This window comes from Nomascus leucogenys, chromosome 10 (genome assembly GCF_006542625.1).
Source record: "Nomascus leucogenys isolate Asia chromosome 10, Asia_NLE_v1, whole genome shotgun sequence".
In the NCBI taxonomy this organism is placed as follows: Eukaryota; Metazoa; Chordata; class Mammalia; order Primates; family Hylobatidae; genus Nomascus; species Nomascus leucogenys.
In genome coordinates this window covers 52,908,142-52,935,614 of record NC_044390.1, presented here as the reverse complement: position 1 = coordinate 52,935,614, position 27,473 = coordinate 52,908,142, and the positions used below count along the sequence as shown (strand labels likewise).

Below are 27,473 nucleotides of genomic sequence, written 5' to 3'. Positions count from 1 at the left end.
GGTGACGTTCGGGCCGGGTCGGGCATGTTCGGTCACGTCCGGCTACACCGGGGCTAGTTCGGGCATCTCCGACTAAGACCAGCTGCGCTCGGCCTGTTCCGTCCGACTCCAGCGGGTTTAGCAGCACCGGGATGAACCCCACGCCCAGCCGAGGGGGCGGGGCTTCTTAACCCTTCCCTGGCCAGTCTGGGGTGCGCCGTGGGCGCTGTGGCGCAATGGGAGACGCTCTTAGGGGCGGACTTGAGGCGGCGGATACCCCAGATCTGCCCCTTGAGGGGGAGGCATGCGGATCGCGACCCTCTACCCCTCTCTCGGCTCTCCCCGAGTGTTCCAGAAAAGCGCATCTATGGACAAATAGGGAAACTGAGGCCAGGAGCGGCCACAGGGCGTGCAAATCCGGATCCCGAGCGCGGAGGGTTAAGGGCTGGGCCCGGGTTTTCTTGGGGCGGGGGAGGCTGTTTTTCTTTCTGCTCTAAACTTAGCCGGGAGCGGCGGGGTCAGGCTGTGGTTCCATGACGCGGGCGGTGCGGGGGTAGGGCCCCCCGGCTGTGGGAACGGCGCGGCTGCCCATTGGCCAGGGGGGTAAACTGAGCCAGGGAGGCTCGGACTTGGGTTCGAGTCCGGCCTGCGCGGGGCCCGCCCTCGTTCATCCTCACTTCTGAGTACCCGCGACGCGCCCTCGACGTCCCTGCGCTCTCTCTAGCGCCTTCAAAAGGGAACGTGCTTCGCTAGTGTTTGGTGCTCCGAGGTCGCTCTCCAGGACACGGAACCCCCACGCTCCCACTCCCTGGTTGAAATGGAACCACCAGGAACCACGGTCATACCTTCTCCCTCCAACCCAAACTATGACCTTGCAGAGGGACCTCCCCTCCTCAGCCTTTGGATGCCAGACTTACCAAGTGGGTGCCAATTCGGCGCGGACCGAGCGCAGGATGCCAGCCACAGTCGGAGCCCACAAGCCCCACTCCGAACCCCAGCCTTGCCCCCATCCCTCCCCACGAGGTCACAGTCGTTTCTGGAAAGGCAGGGATTCGAACCCAGAGGGGTGGACCGAGTGCTTAGAGGATGCAGCGCAAGCAGCTGCCGGGCGCAGGCGCGCGCTCAGCCTGGGACTCCCGAACGCCCTGCCTCGAAAACCCCCTCAATTCAGGTCTTCCTCCGTGGACACCCAGAGTTCATTGTGAGGCCCCCAGGGCATCTCTTTGCTGGCACTGGGACAGGATGCTGGTGGGAGGGGGCACCAAGGGGAGGAGTGCCCCTTCCCCCTCCTCCCACTGCCAGGACGCACAGCCTGCCTGCCCCAGGCCGGCGAGGGTCAGGAGGAGACGTGAGCCTCAGCCCGTCCCACTCTGGGCCTCACAGCTAGAAGGAGACAGACGGCTGGTCCCCTGGGCCTATATCCAGGCGGCGGGTGGAGACAGACAGAGATAGAGAGAGACAGAGTCACCAACTGCGAGACAAAAGTAGGGTAGGGTAGGGTAGAGGGAGAGAGATACAGAGAAAGCGAGGGAGAGGCAGAGCGTCCATGCCCTGACTCCGGCCCCGGCCCCAGCTGTCCCTGCCCTTGTCCCTGTCCCTGCCCTTCCCACCTCCACACCGGGCGTCCCGGTGACCCCGCCAGGCCCTCTGTCCAGCCTCACCACAGCAGATGGGCCACCGTGAAGCGCCGCTGCAGGCGGATGCTCTGATTCACCAAAAGCTTCCTGAAGAGCCCGGGGGAGCCGCGCGGGGATCCCCGAGGGGAGCCGGGCCCGGGGGCCGGGGCGGGCGCGGGGGGGCCCTGCATCGCCAGGACTGCGTGGAGGCTGGACCGAGCGCCGGCTGCGCGGGACCTTTTCTGGACAGCTGCGAGGGCGGGGCCCAGCGGGGAGGGGGCAAAGGGCGCATCGGCCCCGCCTCGAGGCGGGCGGCTCCCTGACGACCCCCGGGACAAACGGGGAAACTGAGGCACAGAGTCAGACGCAACTCTCCGCTCCTTTCTTTTTTTTTTTGAGACAGGATCTCGCTGTGTTGCCCAGGCTGGAGTGCAGTGGCACAGTCCTAGCTCATTGCAGCCTCAACCTCCTGGACTCAAGAGATCCTCCTACCTCAGCCTCGAGTAGCTGGGACTACAGACGCACATCACCACGCCCGGGCTAATGTATTTTCTGGAGAGATGGGGGTCTCCTTATGTTGCCCAGGCTGGTCTCAAACTCCCGGACTCAAGTGATCCTCCTGCCTCAGCCTCGCAAAGTGCTGGGATTACAGGTGTGAGCCATTGCGCCTGGCCCAACTGCACTTCTTTAGGGGGTTGCCCCTAAGATCTCAGAGCCTGGATCTTACTCAGCCTTCCTCTGCATGCCCCTGGTTAGTGCAGCTTGCTGGGCCAATAACTGCTGAAAAGTGTAGAATAAGGGAGTCAGAAAGCAAAGTGCCCAGAGAAACAGCTGTCCTGCCTTCCATTATTGAGGGCATCACCGAGGTATAGAGTTTGCCAATGTCCGATCCCACGCAACGTTTCTAATCCTCCTCTACCCATTTTCCAGAGGGAGAAACTGAGGCCCAGTGCCACCAAACAGCGCACCAGAAACTACAAATCCTTAATCCTTTGCCAAGTGGGGAAACTGAGGCTTCCATGGAAGCGGTCACGGGCATGGGTCTTTGTTGCAGAAAGCGAGACACAAACTCAGGTCCCCCTCTCCCAGCACCCCTCCACGCGAGTCCCCACATGATCCCCCACCTGCTCTGACATTCCCCAGGCCCTGTCTCTGGATGCCTTCACCTCTCCTGCTGTCTCCTCCTAGACAAACATCCGCACATCACCTCTGCCAAGTATTCTGTCCTGCGAAGCCTCAGCCGCCCACCCCTGCCCTCGGAGGGACCTCACTGTCCCAGGACTGGGGGGGCCTCTGGTGTCTGGGAGGATTCGCAGAGTCTGTACCAGGTGCTCTACCCTTGGAATGCTGGAGTCAGGCTGGCCTTGTTCCACTTTACAGAAAAGGAAACCAAGGCTTAGCATGTGTCACACAAGGAGGAGGGACCTAGAAATAGCCACGTCAGAGGCAGAGGCCCAGGGGACCCCAGCAATTGAGGCCTGACCGTGCCCCTTGCTGTGAAATGACCTCTGTCTCTCAGCCTGGGCCTTCCCCCCAGGGCGGCTGCCTCAGTCTTGGTGTCCTCAGACCTGGTACCCATGTTTCTGGCAGTCCTGGAGAAGCCCATTAGGGATCCCATAGGAGATTCCTGAGGCAACCATGCTAAGGCCAGATACATGAGAGTCTCCCCATTCTACAGATGAGAAAACAGAGGCTCAGAGGAGGAGTCACACAGCCCAGAAAGACAGAGAGCCTCAGGTATCTGGCCAGGAAGCCCCCCTAACCCCCGCAGTCTTGCAACCAGACACCTGGTGGGAACCAGACCTCGCTGTCCCCAAGACAAAAATACCATCGTTGTCTGCTGGGGCCAGACCTAATTATAGCCATCCCTAGGGGACACAGGCTGCTGGGATTGGCCTTGTGGGGACACTGGAGCCAAGGTCTGAGCAGTCTTGACACCACCTCCCCGACACTGTGAGAGAAGTGACAATAGTTACATGTCCCCAAGGAGAAACTGAGGCACAGAGATTCAGCCCCTCCCCCAAAATCACAGACATAAAGTAGGAGGCTAAGACTAAACAAAATGATATAAACTGAGTGCTTCAAAAAAATGCAGCACTCAGGCAACAGCAGTGAAGGGAAAAGTCATTGGATTTTCAGATGAAACCTACAAAGTGTGGACTACTATTCCCATTTCGAGGATGGGGCTACTGAGGCACAGAGAGGCACAGTCATTTGCCTAAGGACACACAGCCATAAGGTGCAAGACTGGGGTCATTTGAACCCGGGCAGGCGGTGTTCTTCCCAGCCTGGGTCCTCCCGCACTGGATGCGTTAACTCATTTCATCCCCTCTGTAGTCCCAGGGACGAGTCTCACATTAATATTTTATCAATAGTTTTACTATTAATGTTTCATTCATATATTTAATTTTAAATATTTTATTAACAGTTCTAACAGGAAGGTGTTAATTAATAGCTGTTTGGATGGAGAAAGAGTCACAGCAAGGGGTGGCCGCAGAGCCAGGACTCAGCATTCAGAGCCTGGCTCCTACCTGGCCCTGGGAGGCTCTCCAAGCCCTGCTGGGTAAGGGACAAAAGCTGAAAGAGGTTTGGACAGAAGCACCCCTACCCTGACTCCATCCCTGCATTACTGCATCTCCTGTAGAGGTGCCCAGTAGTCTCTGATGCCTTTATTTTTTTATTTTATTTTATTTTATTTACGTATTATTATTTTCTGAGACAGTTTTGCTCCTGTTGCCCAGGCTGAAGTGCAATGGCACAATCTTGGCTCACTGAAACCTCCGCTTCCTGGGTTCAAGCAATTCTCCTGCCTCAGCCTCCCAAGTAGCTGGGATTATAGGCATGTGCCACCATGCCAAGGTAATTTTTTGTTTGTTTGTTTGTTAGTGGAGACGAGGTTTCACTATATTGGTCAGGCTGGTCTCGAACTCCTGACTTCAGGTGATCACCTGCCTCAGCCTCCCAAAGTGCTGGGATTACAGGCGTGAGCCACTGTCCCCGGCCTTACTTTTTTGAGTCACAGTTTCACTCTGTCTCCCAGGGTGGAGTGCAGTGGCGCAATCTTGGCTCACTGCAACCTCCGCCTCCTGGGTTCAAGCGATTCTCCTGCCTCAACCTCCCAAGTAGCTGGGATTACAGGCATCTGCCGCCACGCCCAGCTAACTTTCGTATTTTTAGTAGAGACGGGGTTTCACCATGTTGGCCAGGCTGGTCTGAACTCCTGACCTCAGGTGATCCGCCTGCCTCAGTCTCCCAAAGTACTGGGATTACAGGTGTGAGCCACTGCGCCCATTCCGATGCCTTTAGCACGCCACTGCCTCAATTTCCCCCATTTGAATGTCCTTTTTCTGGGCAGGCACTTTTCTCCACTGTCACCAGGTGGCCCCAGAGAGATTTTTTTAAATGGGTGTTTTTACCCATTTTACAGATGAGTAAACTGAGACGTGGAGAGGAGAGATGACTTGCCTAAGTCCCCACGGAGGGGTCAAGCGGAATGAGCAGGGCGGGGGCCGAGTCACATGTGTAGATGCTCACATGGGTCAAATCACACATCCTTTGCTGCAGACCCTCCCATGGCCCCCCATTGCCCTTAGATCTGAATTCACACCTCCCCGGAGGTCCCATGTGGCCCATCCCCACCTCACTTCTCTTGGCTTACACTGTTCCAGTCTCTCTCCACTCCTCACTGTTCCCTGAATCAGCCAGGCTTATTTCCACCCCATGGCCCTTACCTGAATGCTTGTCGCCTGCTGATGCTTTGTCTTTTGGGTTACAGTTAGAGAGTCACCTCCTCCGAGAAGCCCTCCCTGACTAGCCAGGTAAATGCCTCAGAGCACCCTCCAGCCATGGGTACAACTTCACATGTATTGTCATGATTATTTGCCTGTGAGTCCCTGGAGAGCAAGACCAGGTCTGCCTTGTTCCCTGCTGCTCCCTCAGTACTTGGCACTTAGTAGATGCTCAATACATGCTCGTAGCGGCCGGGCGTGGTGGCTCATGCCTGCAATCCCAGCACTCTGGGAGGCCACAGTGTGTGGATCACTTGAGGTCAAGAGTTTGAGACCAGTCTGGCCAACATGGCGAAACTGTCTCTACTAAAAATACAAATATTAGCCAGGTGTGGTGGTGGGCACCTGTAATCCCAGCTACTGGGGAGGCTGAGGTAGGAGAATCGCTTGAACCCAGGAGGCAGAGGTTGCAGCGAGACAAGATTGTGCCGCTGCACCCAGCCTGGGCAACAGAGTGAGAGACTCCATCTAAAAAATAATAAATAAATAAATAAATAAATAAATAAATAAATAAATAAATAAATGCTTGTAGCATAAACAGAGAGCCTCTCCTTCCATCCTCCAGCCACACTGATCCGTTTTCAGCTCCTCACATGCCTGATCCTCTTGAGTCTGAGGCTTTGCACATTCTGTTCCTTCTACTTAGAATACCCTTCTTGCACTCACCCTAGCTGACCTCTTTCCTCCTGCAGGCTAAGCTTAAATGTCACTTCTCCCAAGTGGTCCTCCCTGACTCTCACCCCACTGCTGGGTCTGGAGCCTCCTCTGGGCTTGTTCTCTGATCTTTCCCCATCACACTGTGCCTTCTCCACCTGGTATGACTGTCTCCACCATCAGCCTTAGGGGACACAGCTTCTTGTCCATGGTTGTGTCTCCAACACAGGGCCTGCCACCCAGTAGGTGCTTAAATGCCTTCTCAACAAAATGCTTGGACCCTCCCATACCTCTGTGATCCATCTGGGGCTGTGGGGAAGCACATTCCCCCAACAGTTTCTAGGGCTGGGTAAAGAGCCACAAGCTGGGGACCCAGTGTGTACCAGGCTCAGGCACAGAATGCTCATCTCTCTGATGAGGACGCTGAGGCTCCGGGAGGCACCACGGCTTGCTCAGTACCACACAGCAGGCTGGCCTTGGGGCCTGGACTTGAACTCAATTTCTCTGGGCTTCCCCCTGGGGTGAACCCCTACCCTCACATCAGCACAGAGAAGTACAGTGGGCCACATGCATCCTCATCCACGTATGTGTGACTGCAGTGCATACGATGCTCAGAACGACGTGTGTGTGCACACACACGTGCACAGGGACACCCAATCCACCGTTCCTGCCTCCCAGAGCCAAGCGGGGGCTTCCCCCAGAAAAGCTCATACCAAGGCTCTCTTTGTTCTTTCTTGAAAATGGAAAATCATGAGTCACCAGAAAGGATGGGGCAGGAGGAGCTAGAAGCCAGGGCGGGAGAAGGGGCTCCTGGGTCACCTGAGAACAGCTCCAATCCCTCTGGGCTGTGGGAGCCATCTACCCCAGATGCCTCCCAGGCTGCTGGAGGGCCAGGCTGGGGGCGAGAGGCCAGGCTTGCTGATGGAGTCAGAAGCCAGTGGCCCCTAGGGGGTCCACGCACCAGGACGCAAGAAAGCCAAGCTCCAGAGCAGGGAAGCAACCCATCCAAGGCCACCCAGCCTGGACTGAAACCTGGGACGCTGGTCCTGCTGACTTGGTTCCCCCTCCAACCTAAGGAGGCCTTGGAGTTCCTGGACCCTCCTCCCTGGCCCTGGAGCCTCCACCTGGTAGCTGGAGACCCTCATGTAGGGCCCCCTGAGGATTCTACATTATCTTTCTATGAGTCTCCTTCTGTCTCTGTCCTAACCCCACCCCACTCAACTTACACGAAACAGGAGAAGCAGCCCCTCCTTACTTAAGTGAAAGAAATCTCCTGTGCACGAGCTTCCCAAGGGACTTCCCTTCCTCCTACAGGAGAGCAGGGTGGGGTGAGGGAGTGGGGGGGGAGGTAGCAAGAGAAGGCTCCTCCCCCCAACACTGGTGGCAGCCTGCCCTGGCCCTTATATATCTATAATATATTAAATAGGCTGGGTGCTGTGGCTCACACATGTAATCCTAGTACTTTGAGAGACTAAGGCGGGAGGATCACTTGAGGCCAAGAGTTCAAGACCAGCCTGGGTAACATGGCAAAACCCCGTCTCTAGCAAAAATACAAAAATTAGCCAGGCGTGGTGATACGCCCCTGTAGTCCCAGCTACTCAGACGGAGGTGGGAGGATCACTTGAGCCTGGGAGGCGGAGGTTGCAGTGAGCCATGATCAAGACACTGCACTTCTACCTGGGCAACAGAATGAGACTCTGTCTCAAAAATAAAAACGTGTGTGTGTGTGTGTGTGTGTGCGTCTATGTGTGTGTGTATTTATATCCACGCACCCCAGGGTTACCTCGGGTGCTTGAGGTGGTCACAAACTTCCCCCACAGGCCTTCCGACATTCCACAATCCCGAAAACCTTCGGACCCCCAGCTGTGTTAGCACAAGGACAGTCACACTCAGCCACACACCTACAGGCACCACAAGGGGAGACACACCAGCACACCCACAACTACCTGGGACACATGGAATCATACCCAAGCATGAACGTACAGGAGCACCCCAAACACATCTGGTCACTCCAGTCTCACGCGCGCGCGCGCACACACACACACACACACTCTTTCAGTCCCAACCGCACGTGGGCACACCCGGTCACACAGACCCACAAGCCATGATGACACCAGCACCCTCAGCTCCACCCCTATGTAGAAATAGCTTTTTCCTTCCAGGCGCCAGCCTCAACCAAGCAGCAGAGACCCCCGCCCCCTGGAGAAGCAAGGACCCTCCCCCACTCCCGCCAGTCCCCGCGCGCCCCTCCCCCGCGCTGCAGGAGGCCCCGGCCCCGGCCACCTACCGCCTGCAGGAGGAAATGGGCCAGGAGAGCCGCGACTTTCTGAGCCCGGGCCGTGGGCTCAGGTCCCGCTCGCGGCAGCCCGCGGACTTGTCCGGATCCGAATAGAAGCGCTGTTGGATGCGGATGGGGCGACGGGGTTGCCGCCACAGGTGCTTCGGGGCTCTGGTCATGCTGTGGCGGCCGCGAGAGCGACTCAACCTGCTGCACGCCTCTGCCCCTTCGCCGACCCCCAGGGTCTCCATGCGCCAGAGAAAGGGGTCTGGGATAGCAGGGAGCAGGACTCGTCCCCGTGAGCGGGCGCCGAGGAACGTCTGCTCCCGGGTCCGGCCCAGGGCCGGGAGTGGAGGCGACAGCGAGGAGCTGTCCGCGCCGGCGGTGCTGAAGCGGGAGAAGGTGGAACGGGGGCTCAAGGTGGGGCCGACACCGAGGAGCTGTCGATGCCCAGATGGTGCTGAAGGGTAGAACAGGGGAGAAGAACGTGGCGAGGGGTGTTGAAGCTAGGCGCTGAAGAGACCTCCCCCCACACTAGCCCCGAAAACCGTCTGCCGTCCCTTATAGCGCTGCATGGAAAAGAACCAAGACAAGGACTTGGAGTGGAGAAGACAGAAATTGTCCACTGATCGCTGCTAAATGGAGGGCAAGGAGACAGGGTCTCAGGAGACCCCGGGGGCCGAGACGCTGTCCCTCGCACCGTGTTGAAAGAGAAAAATGTAGCTTTAGGGTCTCCGGGTGGATGAGACAGCGAAGAGCTGTCCGCGACCTGATGGTGCTGAAAGCAGGGGAGGGAGACCGGGGTTCAGGAGCGCCCCCAGACCAGGGCGTCATCCGCCCAGGAGGTGCTGAAACATGAGCAGTGACGGGCCCTCAACCTTCCCCAGCAACAATGGCAACAAGGAGTCTGGAAGCAGTCAATTCTGGTCTTCGGAGGTACGTACAGATAGCAGTCTTTCTGCCAAGCCCAGGAAGGGAGGCTCTGCGGTTCAGCCCCAGAAGGGGTCTCTTTGGAGCCCTAAAACCCCACCCATGCCAGGCAGGGATATGAGAAGGACAGGGAAATTGGCAAGGCTGTGACGGGGATCCCATGTCTGGGATGGGCACACAGAGGCTACCTCTGGCCAGAGCTCCAAACAGCTACCAGTAGGGATGGGCAAAGAGGGGAAGTCAGGTCCCTCTAAGAAACATCCTAGTTCTGCTTCTAAGACCCTCCCCACCCCAAAGCCATGCTGCAGCTGAGTTGGGGGAGGACTGGCAGAAAACCCACCTTTTGTGGAAGCTCAGGACAGGCAGGAGGAGTATCTCTGAGACTCTCGTGCTTTTAAAGCCACACCAACACTCAGACCCTCAGAGGAAATGGCAGGATCTCATTCGCCCTGAGAAAGGCCGAGGCCCCACCTCACAGCCACGATTCCTGCCCTCAAACCCTAGGCCTGCCCCTCCCTCCCAGTTCTGGAAGCTCAAGTCCCCACCCACCAGGCATCTTAGTCTCAGGGGTAATTTCCTGGGAAGTGCAAGGATGGGTGAGAACATTTTCCATCATGGTTAACTGAAGTAGGCATGAACAGCAGCAGGGCTGGGCGGGTGAGTGTGGTGCAGAAAGAGGTGGGATTTTGTACTCCCAGGGTCATGACTTGGTGGAGGCCTCCTGTGGGCTCTGGGCTTGGGCAGGGAGGCATTTAGGGCCATTAGGGTGCCTCTTGCCGAATCAGATTTGGGAAGAGCCCCGATGTTTTTGGAAGTCTCAGAAGCACTCAACAAGGTCTTTCCCATGGAGACCATCTCCCAGTGACCCCAGCCATGTCCCCAGGTTAGAGAAAAGGAAAACATTTGGGCCAGGATGTCAGACAGACTGAATTCAAGCCCCAGTACCATCATGTCTTGCTGTGTGACGTATGACAAATGACTCCCTCTCTGTTCTATGCTTGGGTGGTTCAGTCCCTGTTCTCCAACCCCCCACCACCTCCAAGAACTGACTGTGGGAGACAACTTGGCTTAATGGTGAGGGACATGGTCACTGGCTGGCTCTGTCACTTCCCCTCCCAAAGCCTTTTTTAAAAATATTCTAGAAAAGAGGAATAATAATGGTGTCTCCAACTCTTGGCATCATTGCAAGGACTAAAAGTGATGTCAGATGTAAGGGATCTGAGACCAGGAGCTGTGCATACCAGTGCCCCCTCTCCCCAGCTCCTGCTAGCATCCACCAACAACTGGTGTGTCTAGTTTGTTTGTTTGTTTGTTTGTTTGAGACGGAGTCTCACTGTGTCGCCCAGGCTGGAGTGCAATGGTGCAATCTCGGCTCACTGCAACCTCTGCCTCCCAGATTCAAGTGATTATCCTGCCTCAGTCTCCCAAGTAGCTGGGATTACAAGCACTCGCCACCACACCCAGCTAATTTTTGTATTTTTAGTAGAGACGCAGTTTCACCATGTTGTCCAGGCTGGTCTCGAACTCCTGACCTCAGGTGGTCCACCCGCCTCGGCCTCCAAAAGTGCTGGGATTACAGGCGTGAGCCACCATGCCCAGCCCTGGTGGTGTGTCTACTTCGTAAATGTCATCCAAATCTCCTCACTTCTCTCCAGCCCACGGCTCCCACCCTGGTCCAAGCACCAGTATCTCCTGCCCAGACACTGCCCAAGCCTCCCTCCTAGTCTCCTTGGTCTCCTTCCACTCCTATCCCTGACAGTCAATGCTCCACAACAGCAACCACAGGGAATTTTTTAATGCCAATATTGACTCTCTCTCTGGAAAACACACCTCTCACTCTCCAGGGCACCCCATGAGGTCTGGTGTGTGGTTTCAGCTCCTGCCTACTTCCTGGGGCTCTCCTGCCGCCCTCCAGCCACACTGATCTGTTTTCAGCTCCTGACACACCTGGTCCTCTTGAGACTGAGGCTTTATACATTCTGTTCCTTCTGCTTGGAATGCCCTTCCCTGCACCCCCACTGGTTGACTTCTCTTCATCCCTCAGGCTAAGGATTTGTTTTACTGCTTTTTGTTTGTTTGTTTGTTTTGTTTGTTTGTTTTGTTTTGTTTGTTTTGAGATGGAGTCACCCAGGCTGGAGTGCAGTGGTGCGATCTCAGCTCACTGCAAGCTCCGCCTCCCGGGTTCACACCATTCTCCTGCCTCAGCCTCCTGAGTAGCTGGGACTACAGGCACCCACCACCACGCCTGGCTAATTTTTTTGTATTTTTAGTAGAGACGGAGTTTCACCATGTTAGCCAGGATGGTCTCGATCTCCTGACCTCATGATCCACCCACCTCGGCCTCCCATAGTGCTGGTACTACAGGAGTGAGCCACTGCACCCAGCCTGTTTTTATTTTTTTAAGATGGTGTCTTGCTCTGTCATCCAGGCTGGAGTGCAGTGGTGCAAACTCGGCTCACTGCAACCTCCACCTCCCGGGTTCAAACAATTCTGCTTCTGAGTAGCTGGGACTACAGGTGCGCGCCACAACTAATTTTTGTATTTTTAGTAGAGACAGGTTTTCACCATGTTGACCAGGCTGGTCTCAAACTCCTGATCTCAAGTGATGGACAGGCCTCGGCCACCCAAAGTGCTGGGATTACAGGCATCAGCCACCACACCCAGGCCCTCAGGCGAAGTTTAAATGCCACTTCTTCCAGGTAGTCCTCCCTGAGCCCCCTCGATGCGAGGTCAGGAGCCTCCTCTGGGCTCCTCTGGTCTTCTCCATCACAGCACTTTGTCCTGTCTCTGCCTGGTATGATCTGTCTCCAGCATCAGCCTGTGGGCACCTCCTTGTGCATGGCTGTGTGCCCACTGTATGCCCAGTACAGGCCTGGCACACAGCGGGTGCTAACTTAATAAATACTTTCTGGATGAGGTCAAGAAGGGTTCAGATGGACGAACTGCTCTTCCTTTCCTGGGGCCGGCCCCTTTAATCCCCATCAGCCTTCTCACCTAACTGGGACCACGCTGTCTTTTCTCTGTCCCTTAAGCCTCAGTGGTGAATACCACATGGGTACTGGGCTCGACCTCTCCAGGTGGCACAAGGTGGCTCGGCAGCGATGGCAGCAATGGGGTCCCCAAGAAGCCTCTCTGGATGAAACCACCACCAAGGGGGCTCACAGGGGCCAAGCCAGAATCCACCAACTCCCAGACCCACTGGAAGAAATCAGAAAGACATGAGCAAGTTCTTGGTCATGGGACCTCTCTAGGACCCTGAAATGCCTTCACCCAGACATCCGGACTGGCCCAGAGAGCTGTATCTCAGTCCTACTCTCCTAAGTGAATTTACCTCTCTGAGCCTCAGTTTCCTCATCTGTGAAGTAGGGATCTCAAACGTGGGGGGATATAAATAGTGCCTGGTCCAGGCCAGGCACTGTGGCTCGTGCCTGTAATCCCAGCACTTTGGGAGGCCAAGGTGGGAGGATCACCTGAGGTCGGGAGTTCGAGACCAGCCTGACCAATATGGAGAAACCCCACCTCTACTAAAAATACAACATTAGCCGGGCGTGGTGGCACATGCCTGTAATCCCAGCTACTCGGGAGGCTGAAGCAGAAGAATCACTTGAACCTGGGAGGCGGAGGTTGCAGTGAGCCGAGATTATGCCATTGCACTCCAGCCTGGGCAACAAGAGCGAAATTCCATCTCAAAAATAAAAAATATAAATAAATAAATAGTGCCTGGTCCAGCCAGGCCCGGTGGCTCACGCCTGTAATCCCAGCACTTTGGGAGGCTGAGGCGGGTGGATCACGAGGTCAGGAGATCAAGACCATCCTGGCTAACATGATGAGACCCCATCTCGACTAAAAATACAAAAAAATTAGCCGGGCATGGTGGCGGGCACCTGCAGTCCCAACTACTCAAGAGGCTGAGGAAGGAGAATGGTGTGAACCCGGGAGGTGGAGCTTGCAGTGAGCTGAGATCGGGCCACTGCACTCCAGCCTGGGTGACAGAGCGAGACTCCATCTCAAAAAAAAGTGCCTGGTCCACAGTACAGATTGCAGAAATATTTATTTATTAACTAATAATAGCATGCTCAGTAGGGCACGGTGGCTCATGCCCGTAATCCCAACACTTTGAAAGGGTGGTTTAACCCCAGGAGTTCTAGACCAGCCTGAGTAAAATAGTGAGACCCCATCTCTACAAAAAATAAACAAAATTAGCCAGGCATCGTAGTGTATGCCTGTAACCCCAGCTACTCAGGAGGCTGAGGTGGGAGGACTGCTTCAGCCCAGAAGGTCAAGGCTGTAGTGAGCCAAGATCATGCCACTGTACTTCAGCTTGGGTGACAGAGTGAGACCCTGTATCTCTCTCTCTCTCTCTTTTTTTTCGAGATGGAGTCTCGCTCTGTCAACCATATTGTAGCGCAGTGGCACAATCTCGCCTCACTGCAAACTCCGCCTCCCGGGTTCAAGTGATTCTCCTGCCTCAGCCTCCTGAGTAGCTGGGATTACAGGTGCCCACCACCAGGTCTGGCTAATTTTTTTGTATTTTTAGTAGAGAGGGGTTTTCACCATGTTGGCCAGACTGGTCTCAAACTCCTGACCTCAAGTGATCTGCCCACCTCGGCCTCCCAAAGTGTGGGGATTACAGGCGTGAGCCACTGCACCCGGCAGAGACCCTGTCTCTAAAAATAAAAATAAATAAAACAGTATGTTTATTTTTATAACATATTATATGCTGTATAATGCTATTTATTATAATGCTATGCACCATAATGATATTCTATCGTATATGTTTTCTTACATTTGAGATCCCAATATATTATTTATTAAAATATAAAAGTAAGGCCCAGCACAGTGGTTCATGCCTGTAATCCCAACACTTTGGGAGGCCAAGGCAGGTGGATCACGAGGTCAGGAGTTCGAGACCAGCCTGGCCAACACAGTGAAACCTCGTCTCTACTAAAAACACGAAAATTAGCCGGGTGTGGTGGCACGCGCCCGTAGTCCCAGCTACTCAGGAGGCTAAGGCAGGAGAATCACTTGAACCCGGGAGGCAGAGGTTGCAGTGAGTGGAGACCACACCATTGCACTCCAGCCTGGGTGACAGAGCAAGACCCTGTCTCAAAAAAAAAAGTAAAACAATAAAACATGCAGTAAATAAGCAAATGAGTAATAACGATAGTACTAATGGCTAACATTTTCTGCACAATCACCCTGTATAAATGCTCTTCCAATAGTACATGGATGGGCTCATGAAGGCATAATGAAGCCATTTAGCACCATTATTTCCATTTAACAAAGGAGGAAATGAAGGCTCAGAGGTTAAGTAACTAAAGCCCAAGGTTGCAATTCGTAAATAAAAGCAATTCTGAGCTTCAGTGCCGAGTTCCTTGAAGGAAGGATTGAATGGGAGAAGCTAACTGAGATGCTGTTTCCAAGCAGGCACTGGGTAAATGCTGGATACATTTTAAGAACAGGCAGAATCAGGCTGAATGGATGCGTTGGGAGTGTGAGCTCTTCAGCGTAACAGATCTGGGTTCAATCCAGGCCACCTGGTCTAGGGCAAGCGGGCCTCAATTTGCCCATCTGGGAAATGAAGACGAAAGGGGTACGGATCCCTCAGAGGTGTTGATGATAAAACAATGGGACCCACGTGCGCCAGACACAGGCTGTGTGCTGTCCGCGGTGCTGACCCCAGAACGGGCACAAAACTGGAACTCACAGCTTTGGGGTAAGGGATCAGAGAAGACAAATGTGGAGATGGGAGAGGTGGGGTTCAAAGAGATGGCCCAGTCTTCCCCTACTGTCCTCCTGAGCCTCACCAATGAGCCTATCTCCACCACCAGACTGAGCATTAAAACTGGGAAACTGGCCAGGCGCAGTGGCTCACGCCTGTAATTCCAGCACTTTGGGAGGCTGAGGCAGGCGGATTGCTTAAGGTCAGGAGTTCGAGACCAGCCTCACCAACATGGCAAAACCCTGTCTCTACTAAAAATACAAAAATTAGCCGAACATGGCGCTTTGTACCTGTAATCCCAGCTACTCGGGAGGCTGAGGAAGGAGAATTGCTTGAACCCAGGAGGTGGAGGTTGCAGTGGCAAGATCTGGGCAACAGATCTGGGCAACAGCACTCAGGCTGGAGTGCAATGGTGTGGTCTCCACTCACTGCAACCTGTGCCTCCTGGGTTCAAGTGATTCTCCTGCCTCAGCCTCCGGAGTAGCTGGGACTACAGACACGTAGTCCCTATCTCAAAAAATAAAAAAGTAAAAATAAAAATAAAAAAGCTGGGAGACTGCCAGGCATGGTGGCTTATGCCTGTAGTCCCAGCACGTTGGGAGGCTGAGGCCAAAAGTGAGTTCAAAACCAGCCTGGGCACCCTGTCGCTACAAAACATTTTATAAATTAGCCAGGTGTGGTGGTACATGAGCCTGTAGTTCCAGCTCCCAAGGAGGCTGAGGCAGGAGGATTGCTTGAGCCCAGGAGGTTGAGACTGCAGTGAGCTAAGATTGCACCACTGCTCTTCAGCCTGGCTTACAGAGGGAAACTCCGTCAAAAAAAAAAAAAAGGGGGGGCTGGGCACAGTGGTTCATGCCTATAATCCCAGCACTTTGGGAAGCCGAGGTGGGTGGATCACGAGGTCAAGAGATCGAGACCAGCCCGGCCAACATGCTGAAACCCCATCTCTACTGAAAATACAAAAATTAGCTGGGCCTGGTGGTGCGCACCTGTAGTCCCAGCTACTTGGCAGGCTGAGGCAGGAGAATCGCTTGAACCCAGGAGGCAGAGGTTGCAGTGAGCCGAGATCATGCCACTGCACTCCAGCCTGGTGACAGGGGAAAACTGAGGTCCAAGACCATGCCGCTAATCAGGACCAGAGCCAGGGCAAAGTGGGGTGGGAGGAAGAGGGTGAGAAGAATGGATGTGAGTTGAACTTGAACTTCTGTGTGTGTAAGGGATGCAGCATAGCTCGTTTCCTTGCCTGTGAGTGGGGGGTCCTCTGACTCTCATGTTGTGGAGGAAGACATCAAAGCTTGGAGAGAAAATGACCTGCTTGCTGGGAGTCACACAGCTGGGGGCTTGAGCCACGCTCAGATCTCATCCTTCTAGGACTGTTCCCCACATTTGAGCACAACTCGTCCCCACCCTCTCCCAGGGGCACCTGAATTTGAAGGCAGAAATGTAAGTGCTCTACAGGAGGCCTCCCTCGGGAGAGTTCCTGGTAGCTGGGAGGGTGTGTCAGGAAGGAAGAGGGTGGGGTGCGTGGGGACAGTGAGCACCTCCCAGATAGGAGGCCCCTGAGATGTCAGCTGCTCATTTTCTTTTTTCTTTCCTATTTCTTTTTTTTTTTTTTTTTTTTTTTGAGATGGAGTCTCACTCTGTCTCCCAGGCTGGAGTGCAGTGGCGCAATCTCGGCTCACTGCAAGCTCCGCCTCCTGGGTTCACACCATTCTCCTGCCTCAGCTTCCCGAGTAGCTGGAACTACAGGCGCCCGCCACCATGTCCGGCTAATTTTTTTGTATTTTTAGTGGAGACGCGGTTTCACCATGTTAGCCTGGATGGTCTCGATCTCCTGACCTCATGATCCACCCACCTTGTCCTCCCAAAGTGCTGGGATTACAGGCATGAGCCACCGCGCCCGGCCAAGACAGGGTCTTTCTCTGTCACCCAGGCTGGAGTGTGCAGTGATGCAGTCTTAACTCACTGCAGCCTTGACCTCCCAAGCTCAAGGATCCTCCCACCTCAGCCTCCCAAGTAGCTGGGACTAGAGTCACACACAATTCCCAGCTAATTTTTGTATTTTTTGTAGAGACAGGATCTCACTATGCTGCCCAGGCTGGTCTTGAAATCCTGGGCTCAAGCAATCCACAAGCCTCAGCCTCCCAAAGTGCTGGGATTCCAGGCTTGAGCCATGGCGCTGGGCTTGTCTGCCTATTTTCCTGCTGGGAAAACAAGGTTGCAGATGGGAGAACTCCCTGCACACATTCCTATTTGTTCATGTATTCATTGAACAAATGCAAAAAAATAGGTCACCTTGTGTTAGGAAGACAAGAAAACTGGACAAGAGTCTGGGAATGAGGGAGTGGATCATGTTGCTGGGGTGAGTTAGGGAATTTTCTGAGGTGGTGACTTTGAGCCGAGGCCTGAAAGAGGAGAATGAGCTGGCCAGGAGAAAGCTAGGGGAACAGCATACCAGGCAGAAGGAACAGCACCCACGAAGGCCTGGAGGTGGCAACAAGTTGGTAGGTTTAAGGAATGGGAGTTGATAAGCCAGGCACTGTGGCTCACGCCTGTAATCCCAGCACTTTGGGAGGCCGAGGCAGGCAGATCACCTGAGGTCAGTAATTCAAGACCAGCCTGGCCAACATAATGAAACCCTTGTCTCTACAAAAATACAAAAATTACCTGGGTGTGGTGTTGCATGCATGTAAGCCCAGCTACTCGGGAGGCTGCGGGAAGATAATTGTTTATGCCCGGGAGGCGGAGGCTGCAGTAAGCCGAGGCTGCACTCTTGCACTCTAGCCTGGGCAACAAAGGGAGACTCCATCTCAAAAAAAAAAAAAAAAAAAAGCGCTTCCTTCCTTCCTTCCTTCCTTTCTTTCTTTCTTTTTTTTTCTTTCTTTCTTTCTTTCCCTCTGTGGCCCAGGCTGCAATCTACTCAGCTCGCTGCTGCCCGCGCTGCGGACTCCCTGGGACTGCCACCACCGCCTGCTTTTTCTCGTTCGGCTGCAGGCGCGCGGTCGCCATGTTGGCCACGCTGCTCGCCAGCTCCTGACGCCGACTGCTCTGCCCGCCTCAGCCTCCCGAGCCCCTGCCCGGCCACCGCCCCGTCTGGGACGTGGGGAGCGCCTCTGCCCGGCCGCCCCGTACGGGAAGAAGTGAGGAGCGCCTCCGCCCGGCCGCCCCGTCCGGGAAGAAGTGAGGAGCGCCTCCGCCCGGCCGCCCCGTCCGGGAAGAAGTGAGGAGCGCCTCGGCCCGGCCGCCCCGTCTGGGAAGTGAGGAGCGCCTCTGCCCGGCCGTCCTGTCTGGGAAGTGAGGAGCGCCTCTGCCCGGCCACCCACCGTCTGGGAAGTGAGGAGCGCCTCTGCCCGGCCACCCACCGTCTGGGAAGTGAGGAGCGCCTCTGCCCGGCCACCCACCGTCTGGGAAGTGAGGAGCGCCTCTGCCCGGCCACCCACCGTCTGGGAAGTGAGGAGCGCCTCTGCCCGGCCACCCACCGTCTGGGAAGTGAGGAGCGCCTCTGCCCGGCCACCCACCGTCTGGGAAGTGAGGAGCGCCTCTGCCCGGCCACCCACCGTCTGGGAAGTGAGGAGCGCCTCTGCCCGGCCGCCCCGTCTGGGAAGTGAGGAGCGCCTCTGCCCGGCCGCCCCGTCTGGGAAGTGAGGAGAGCCTCTGCCCGGCCACCCATCGTCTGGGAAGTGAGGAGCGCCTCTGCCCAGCCACCCATCGTCTGGGAAGTGAGGAGCGCCTCTGCCCGGCCGCCCCGTCAGGGAAGTGAGGAGCGCCTCTGCCCGGCCACCCACCGTCTGGGAAGTGAGGAGCGCCTCCGCCCGGCCACCCCATCTGGGAAGTGAGGAGCACCTCCGCCCGGCCGCCCCGTCTGGGAAGTGAGGAGCGCCTCCGCCCGGCCGCCCCGTCCGGGAAGAAGTGAGGAGCGCCTCCGCCCGGCCGCCCCGTCCGGGAAGAAGTGAGGAGCGCCTCCGCCCGGCCGCCCCGTCCGGGAAGAAGTGAGGAGCGCCTCCGCCCGGCCGCCCCGTCCGGGAAGAAGTGAGGAGCGCCTCTGCCCGGCCGCCCCGTCCGGGAAGAAGTGAGGAGCGCCTCTGCCCGGCTGCCCCGTCTGGGAGGTGAGGAGAACCTCTGCCCGGCCACCCATCGTCTGGGAGGTGAGGAGCGCCTCTGCCCGGCCGCCGCATCTGGGAAGTGAGGAGCGCCTCTGCCCGGCCGCCCCGTCTGGGAAGTGAGGAGCGCCTCTGCCCGGCCACCCACCGTCTGGGAAGTGAGGAGCGCCTCTGCCCGGCCACCCACCGTCTGGGAAGTGAGGAGCGCCTCTGCCCGGCCACCCACCGTCTGGGAAGTGAGGAGCGCCTCTGCCCGGCCACCCACCGTCTGGGAAGTGAGGAGCGCCTCTGCCCGGCCACCCACCGTCTGGGAAGTGAGGAGCGCCTCTGCCCGGCCACCCACCGTCTGGGAAGTGAGGAGCGCCTCTGCCCGGCCACCCACCGTCTGGGAAGTGAGGAGCGCCTCTGCCCGGCCACCCACCGTCTGGGAAGTGAGGAGCGCCTCTGCCCGGCCGCCCCGTCAGGGAAGTGAGGAGCGCCTCCGCCCGGCCGCCCCGTCCGGGAAGAAGTGAGGAGCGCCTCTGCCCGGCCGCCCCGTCCGGGAAGAAGTGAGGAGCGCCTCTGCCCAGCTGCCCCGTCTGGGAGGTGAGGAGAACCTCTGCCCGGCCACCCATCGTCTGGGAGGTGAGGAGCGCCTCTGCCCGGCCGCCGCATCTGGGAAGTGAGGAGCGCCTCTGCCCGGCCGCCCCGTCTGGGAAGTGAGGAGCGCCTCTGCCCGGCCGCCCCGTCTGGGAAGTGAGGAGCGCCTCTGCCCGGCCACCCACCGTCTGGGAAGTGAGGAGCGCCTCTGCCCGGCCACCCACCGTCTGGGAAGTGAGGAGCGCCTCTGCCCGGCCACCCACCGTCTGGGAAGTGAGGAGCGCCTCTGCCCGGCCACCCACCGTCTGGGAAGTGAGGAGCGCCTCTGCCCGGCCACCCCGTCCGGGAAGAAGTGAGGAGCGCCTCTGCCCGGCCGCCCCATCCGGGAAGAAGTGAGGAGCGCCTCTGCCTGGCCGCCCCGTCCGGGAAGAAGTGAGGAGCGCCTCTGCCCGGCCGCCCCGTCTGGGAAGTGAGGAGCGCCTCTGCCCGGCCGCCCCGTCCGGGAAGAAGTGAGGAGCGCCTCTGCCCGGCTGCCCCGTCTGGGAAGTGAGGAGCGCCTCGGCCCGGCCGCCCCGTCTGGGAAGTGAGGAGCGCCTCTGCCCGGCCACCCACCGTCTGGGAAGTGAGGAGCGCCTCTGCCCGGCCACCCCGTCTGGGAAGTGAGGAGCGCCTCTGCCTGGCCACCCATTGTCTGGGAAGTGAGGGGCGCCTCTGCCCGGCCACCTATCGTCTGGGAAGAAGTGAGGAGCGTCTCTGCCTGGCCGCCCCGTCTGGGAAGTGAGGAGCGCCTCTGCCCGGCCGCCCCGTGTCTGGGAAGAAGTGAGGAGCGCCTCTGCCCGGCCGCTCCGTCTGGGAGGTCTACAATGGAGGCCAGAAGCAATGTGGGGGCTGGTCGTGGTGGCTCACGCCTGTGGTCCCGGCACTCTGGGGGGCGAGGCGGGTTGATCACTTCGGGCTAGGAGTTCGAGACCAGTCTGGCCAACTTGGCGAAACATGAAAAATACAACAGACAAACCAACCAACCAACTCAGTGACAGCAAAACAGGTCTACCCTGGAGTCATACTCTAATTTTTTTATTTTCCTCCCTTTCTGATCCTTTATCCCACTTTCTTTTTCTTCCTCTTCCTTCTCCCTCTTCTTTGTCAAATAGAGGATTGAGTTATTATCACTGATCCACATAAAGTCCCTCTCTACCTTATTTTAACTCCACCCCCCATTTCTATTCCCCGACTTCCCATGTGTAACCTTCCTAATATGTTTGATATGCATCTTTTTGTTTGTATGTATTTTTAGAAAATGTTTATTGTTTTTGTGTGCAAAAAAAAATTAATAAAAAAAAAAAGAAATAAAATAAAATAAAATAAAATAAAATAAAAAAAGCCAGGCGCACAGTGGCTCACACCTGTAATCCCAGCATTTTGGGAGGCCGAGGCGGGTGGATTGCCTGAGTTCAGGAGTTCAAGACCAACCTGGCCAGCATGGTGAAACCCTGTCTCTACTAAAAATACAAAAAAATTAGCCAGGCGTGGTGGCATGGGGCGGTAATCCCAGCTACTTGGGAGGCTGATGTAGGGGAATTGCTTGAACCAGGGAGGTGGAGGTTGCAGTGAGCTGAGATCGCACCACTGCACTCCAGCCTGGGCCACAGAGCAAGACTTTCACCTCAAAAAAAAAAAAAAAAAAAAAAAAGAATGGGAATTGGGAGCCAAGGGCCAGGGTGGAGGGAAGTTCGTTGCTTCAGGCACTGGGTGAGGACTTGGGATTTGATTCTGGGAGAATGTTGAGGTTTTGAGGAACGTGATCTACTTGGGGATTATAGGAAGCCTGCTGTGGCCGATTTGGGGAGCAGGGCCTATCCCTGGGGCAGAGGCTAGAGTAGTGGTCAGGTGAGATATGGACCAGAACGGGGCCTGTAAGTGGATCTGAGATATGTTTTGGGGGCTGAAAGACATAGCCACGGGGTGTGAGAAAGAGAAGATTCAAGGGTACCTGGTGATTTTGTTTTTTTTTTTTTTTTTGAGACAGAGTTTCGCTCTTGTTGCCCAGGCTGTAGTGCAATGGCACAGTCTCACTGCAACCTCTGCCTCCCATTTTCAAGCAATTCTCCTGCCTCAGCCTCCCGAGTAGCTGGGATTACAGGTGCCCACCACCATGCCCAATTAATTGTATTTTTAGCAGAGACAGGATTTCACCATGTTGGCCAGGCTGGTCTCGAACTCCTGACCTCAAGGGATCCACCCACCTAGGCCTCCCAAAGTGCTAAGATTACAGGCATGAACCACCACACCTGGCTGTGACTGGTGATTATTAAGCATGATTACTTGTTTTTCAGAAAGCCAGGAGTCACACAGTTACCTGGGGAATGGGGCTGCCATTACTTGCTTGGGGAAAATTGGGAGGAAGCACCAGGCTTTGGGTGGGTTCCAATTTCGCTGGAGCATCACATGAGTCCCAGATGGAGCCAATGGAGGCGGCTGAATGTTTGGATCTGGAATTATGAGGGACCTGGCTCAACTGAAGGTGAAACAGACCTAACAAGTCTGGGGGCAGTTGCCAGCATCTGGCTGTTGGTCAGATGCGGGGGTGCTCCCAAGAGCCCTGATTCCTGGGACCCAGCCGGCTATCCCTCCCCCATCTGGAGTGGAATGGGGTAAGGATGGGGCTCCCAGGGACTAGGGATGGAGTATAGGGGGGTGTCCTCTGGTCTCAGCTGCAGCACACATCAACCTGCCACTCCTGATTTTTTATCTTTTATTTTTGAGACAAAGTCTCGCTCTGTTGCCCAGGCTGGAGTGCAGTGGTGCCATCTCGGCTCACTCCCTGTTTCATGTGATTCTCCCACCTCAGCCTCCTGAGTAGCTGGGATTACAGGCGCCCACCATGATGCCAGGCTAATCTTTTTTTTTTTTATTTTTCTTATTTTTAGTAGAGACGGGGTTTCACCCTGTTGGCCAGGCTGGTCTCTAACTCCTGGCCTCAAGTAATCCACCCACCTCGGCCTAAAGTGCTGGGATTACAGGCATGAACTGCTGCACCTGGCCCTGCTACTCCTGATTAATTGCCCTCCTCATTAAGAAGCTGGGATGGGGATGGAGGGCCTGATGGGGGGCTTCTGGGTGGGGAAGGCCCTCGTAGGAGACCCAGAGCTCCCTCCCCTTTGTTTTTTGTTTTGTTTTGTTTTGTTTTGTTTTTTTGAGACAGGGTTTCGCTCTTGTCGCCCGGGCTGGAGTGCAATGACGCGATCTTGGCTCAACGCAACCTCCTGCCTCAGCCTCCAGAGTAGCTGGGATTACAGTCATGCACCACCACACCCAGGTAATTTTGTATTGTTAGTAGAGACAGGGTTTCTCCATGTCAATCAGGCTGGTCTCAAACTCACGACCTCGGGTGATCCACCTGCCTCGGCCTCCCACACTGCTAGGATTACAGGCATGAGCCACAGTGACCAGCCTTTTTTTTCTTTTTCTTTCTTTCTTTTTTTTTTTTTTCTGTTGAGATGGAGTCTGGCTCTGTCGCCCAGGCTGGCATTGCCCAGGCAATATTGTCTCACTGCAACCTCTGCCTCCCAGGCTCAGGTGATCTTCCTGCCTCATCATCCCGAGTAGCTGGGACTGCAGGCGCGTGCCACCACGCACTGCTAATTTTTTGTATTTGTAGTAGAGACAGGGTTTCACCATGTTGGCCCGGATGCTCTCGATGTCTTGACCTCATGATCCGCCTGCCGTGGCCTCCCAAAGTGCTGGGATTACAAGCATGAGCCACTGTGCCCAGCCTGTTGTTGGTTTTTTGTTTGTTTGTTTTTTTGTTTGTTTGTTTGAGACAGAGTTTCACTCTGTTGCCCATGCTGGAGTGCAGTGGCACAATCTCGGCTCACTGCAACCTCCACCTCCTGGGTTCAAGCAATTCTCCTGCCTCAGCCTCCCAGATAGCTAGGATTACAGGTGCCTGTCACAACACCCAGCTTATTTTTTGTATTTTTAGTAGAGACAGGGTTTCTCCATGTTGGTGAGGCTGGTCTCGAACTCCTATCCTCAGGTGATCCACCTGCCTCAGCCTCCCAAAGTGCTGGGATTACATGTGTGAGCCACCGTGCCTGGCCTCTTTGCTGTTCCTTAAACCTGCCTCGGGGCCTTTGCATGTGCTGTGCCATCTGCCAGGAACACCCTTCCCCCAGCTGTTAAAATGGCTAGCTGCTTGTTTCCATCCATACTTCAGCAAAATGTCAACTCCCTGGAGAAGGCCCTCCTGTCCAGTTCGAGCAGTCTCATGAGTGCTCACCCACCTCCACATTTTCTCTTTTCTCTTGCCTTAACATCTGTCTCATGAGCCCTGTCATTTCGGGGCCTGTCACTGCAGTTCTGTGTCCTACACACTCAAGCATGTGGCTTGGCACACAGCGGGTGCCCATATGCAGGTGAAATGACTGATGCTGTGAGCTGAGTGTGGGAGAGGTCATCAGAAGATCCTTTATTTATTTATTATTATCATTATTTTTTGAGACGGAGTCTCGCTCTGTTGCCCAGGCTGGAGTGCAGTGGCGCAATCTCAGCTCACTGCAAACTTCACCTCCCAGGTATAAACGATTCTACTGCCTCAGCCTCCCGAGTAGGTGGGATTACAGGCACCTGCCACCTGCCCAGCTAATTTTTTTTTTTTTTGAGACAGAGTCTTATTCTGTCACCCAGGCTGGAGTGCAGTGGTGTGATCTTGGCTCACTGCAACCCCTGCCTCCCGGGTTCAAGCGATCCTCCTGCCTCAGCCTCCCGAGTAGCTGGGATTACAGGCGCCTGCCACCACGCCAGGCTAATTTTTTTTTTTTTTTTTTTTGAGATGGAGTCTCGCTCTGTCACCCAGGCTGGAGTGCAGTGGCATGATCACAGTTCACTGCAGCCTCAACCCCCCATGCTCAAGCAGTCCTCCTACCTCAGCCTCCCAAGTAGCTGGGACCACAGGCATACACCACCATGCCTGGCTAATTTTTTTTTTTTAATAGAGATAGGGTCTTACTATATTACCCAGGATGGTCTTGAACTCCTGGGCTCAAGCGATCCACCTGCCTCAGCCTCCCAAAGCACTGAGATTACAGGTGTGAGCCACCACGCCCAGACTACCCTTTTCCTTTCCTCTTCCTGCAGATGGCTGGAGTGTGGATAAATAAACATTAAGGCATATGCAGCCTCGCCTGCCCTAGGAGACCCGAGGCTCACCCTGAGCACCCTCATTCCACACAATGTTAGACCAATTTTTTAACACAAAAAAACGCTGAGTTCTGGCCAGGTGTGGTGGCTCATGCCTGTAATCCCAGCACTTTGGAAGGCCGAGGCGGGCGGATCACTTAAGGTCAGGGGTTCAAGACCAGTCTGGCCAAAATGGAGAAACCCGTCTCTACTAAAAATACAGGCCGGGCGCGGTGGCTCACGCTTGTAATCCCATCACTTTGGGAGGCCCAGGCGGGCAGATCACAAGGTCAGGAGATCGAGACCACGGTGAAACCCCGTCTCTACTAAAAAATACAAAAAATTAGCCGGGCATGGTGGTCGGCTCCTGTAGTCCCAGCTACTCGGAGAGGCTGAGGCAGGAGAATGGCGTGAACCCGGGAGGCGGAGCTTGCAGTGAGCCGAGATTGCGCCACTGCACTCCAGCCTGGGCGAAAGAGCAAGACTCTGTCTCAAAAAAAAAAAAAAAAAAAAAAAACAAAAATCAGCCAGGCATCGAGGCTTGTGCCTATAACTCCAGCTACTCGGGAAGCTGAGGGAGGAGAATCACTTAAACCCGGGAAGCGGAGATGGCAGAGAGCAGAGATCACATCACTGCACTCCAGCCTGGGCGACAGAGTGAGACCCTGTCTAAAAAACAAAACAAAACAACAACAACAGAAACCACTGAGTCCTACAGAGGTTACCAGCCACTCAGGTGACAGGCCTGGGATTTGAATCCAGCCCCTGCAGGGTTTTCCTCTTGGCTCAGTTTCCCAGAATGGGGGCACTGGCTGTGATCCGAAGTTGTGGCCTCATGACCCACTGCCCTGGCCTGGGGGCAGCCAGGTCCCCTTTTTTTGGGTGAGTCAAAACCTTGTGTCCAGGAACAAAGGGTCTCCTGCTCCCAAAAGCAGTGGCCACAGCCCTGGGCTGGACAGTTGGATCAGGTCCCCAATTCCCTGGTGGCCTCTCTGGGCCTCAGTGGGCCCCTGTGAGCTGGTCCCCAAGCAGCTCTAAGTGTTTCCTTTTTTTTTGGTGGTGGGGACGGAGTCTCGCTCTGTTTCCCAGGCTGGAGTGCAGTGGTGTGATCTCGGCTCACTACAACCTCCACCTCCCAGGTTCAAGCAATTCTCCTGCCTCAGCCTCCAAGTAGCTGGACTACAGGCATGAGCCACCATGCCTGGCTAATTTTTTTGTATGTCTAGTAGAGACGGGGTTTCTCCATGTTGGCCAGGTTGGTCTTGAACTCCTGACCTCAAGTGATCTGCCTGCTTGGGCCTCCCAAAGTGCTAGGATTGCAGGCGTGAGCCACCGCGCCTGGCCAGCTCTGGGTATTTCTCAGTAGGGGGTCTCTGAGATCTCCTCCCCCATGGGCTGGGCCAGCCCCACCCCCTACTCACCTCGCTCAGCAGGAAGGAGAGTGTTGTCCCGCTGTGCCTCATGCTGCTGGCGTCTGTGGCCCTGCGGAGATGGTTGTGAGACCTCCAGACCCCTGGGAGCCCAAGTACGGCCCTGTGGGACACCCCCTAGATGGGAGCTGACTCCCACACTCTCTACACCCTCCCTTGAACCCCAAGGACATTAAATCAAAGTGGCATGGACCACACCACAGGCACCAGCGTGAGACACCCGCCCGGACCTTGCAGCGGTCCCCATCCAAGGACAGCAGCCAGGTGCCCAAAGCCCCTCTCCACACCTGTCCAGGTTCAGCAGCCTGGGTGGGGGCATCAGGACTGGCGAAACAAGGTCTCCTGGCCCCAGACACATGGGAGACCCCTTCAGCTCCCAGAGTAGCTCTGATGGTTTCAGGGGGATTACGAGACCCCAGCCCCTCTCCTGAGACCCCCTCAAGCTCACGAATAAGCTTGCTTCAGGAGGCCCAGGCATGTCTGGCACTCACCACCACTGCAGAATCCTGCCTGGGTCCCATGACCTCCCGGGGAGTGAGGGAAGGAGGGGAGAAAATGACCTGGCCAAGAGGGAGGCCCAGGGCTCCCTCAACACCCACTCAGCGGAGCCCCGTAACTGTCTGGGCACCAGTCCAGGACATAATCCACACACTTTCCTTGGGTGAGGCTCCCCGTGGGTGGAGGGCAGAGTGTCCAAGAGGGCCTGAGGGGACAAGAGAGAGTGGCCAAGAGGGTGGCTGGGCATGGAGGGGGAGGGGTGGGGGAGGGCAGAGGAAGGAGGGGGGAAGGAGAGAAGGGAGGCATAGGAGTGAGGAGGCTGGGTGAGAGGTGTTAAGATTAATTGTTCATGTGTTTGCATATGATAGAGTGAGAGAGAGGGCATGAAGGAAGATAGTGGTAGGGGACCAGCAGCTCTAAGAATGGGGGGATTTTAACAACTCAGGGTCTAGGATATCTGCTTCCAAGCAGAGCCCATGGGGTGTGGCCTAGGGAGCTTGGGGGCTCCAGGAAAGCTGCGTGCTGCCCTGTGCTGCCCCAGGCAGATCAAAGACCCTCTCTGGTCGTTGGTTGGGTGCGGTGGCTCATGCTTGTAATCCCAGCACTTTGGGAGGCCAAGGTGGGCGGATCACAAGGTCAGGAGATCGAGACCATCCTGGCCAACATGGTGAAACCCCGTCTCTACTAAAAACACAAAAAATTAGCCAAGGGTGGTGGCAGG

The 27,473-nt window shown here is 55.8% G+C and overlaps 1 protein-coding gene across 3 annotated transcripts in view; it reads right to left on the bottom strand.

Moving 5' to 3' along the window:
• Positions 1–26,769, bottom strand: part of PDE4C (phosphodiesterase 4C) — a 42,853-nt gene extending 16,084 nt beyond the window's left edge. Inside the window, exons 1-2 of one of the 3 annotated variants that reach the window (XM_030820412.1) lie at positions 26,746–26,769; positions 8,325–8,775 (exon numbers count right to left, since the gene is read on the bottom strand). In XM_030820412.1, the coding sequence (XP_030676272.1) occupies positions 8,325–8,566 (242 nt within the window). In that variant the 5' untranslated portion in view covers positions 8,567–8,775; positions 26,746–26,769. Of the gene's footprint in view, positions 1–1,640; positions 1,816–8,324; positions 8,776–9,585; positions 9,747–26,745 lie in introns of those variants that run through there. The other 2 variants (XM_030820413.1, XM_030820415.1) reach the window with 2 other exon arrangements.
• Positions 26,770–27,473: the final 704 nt, after the last annotated feature.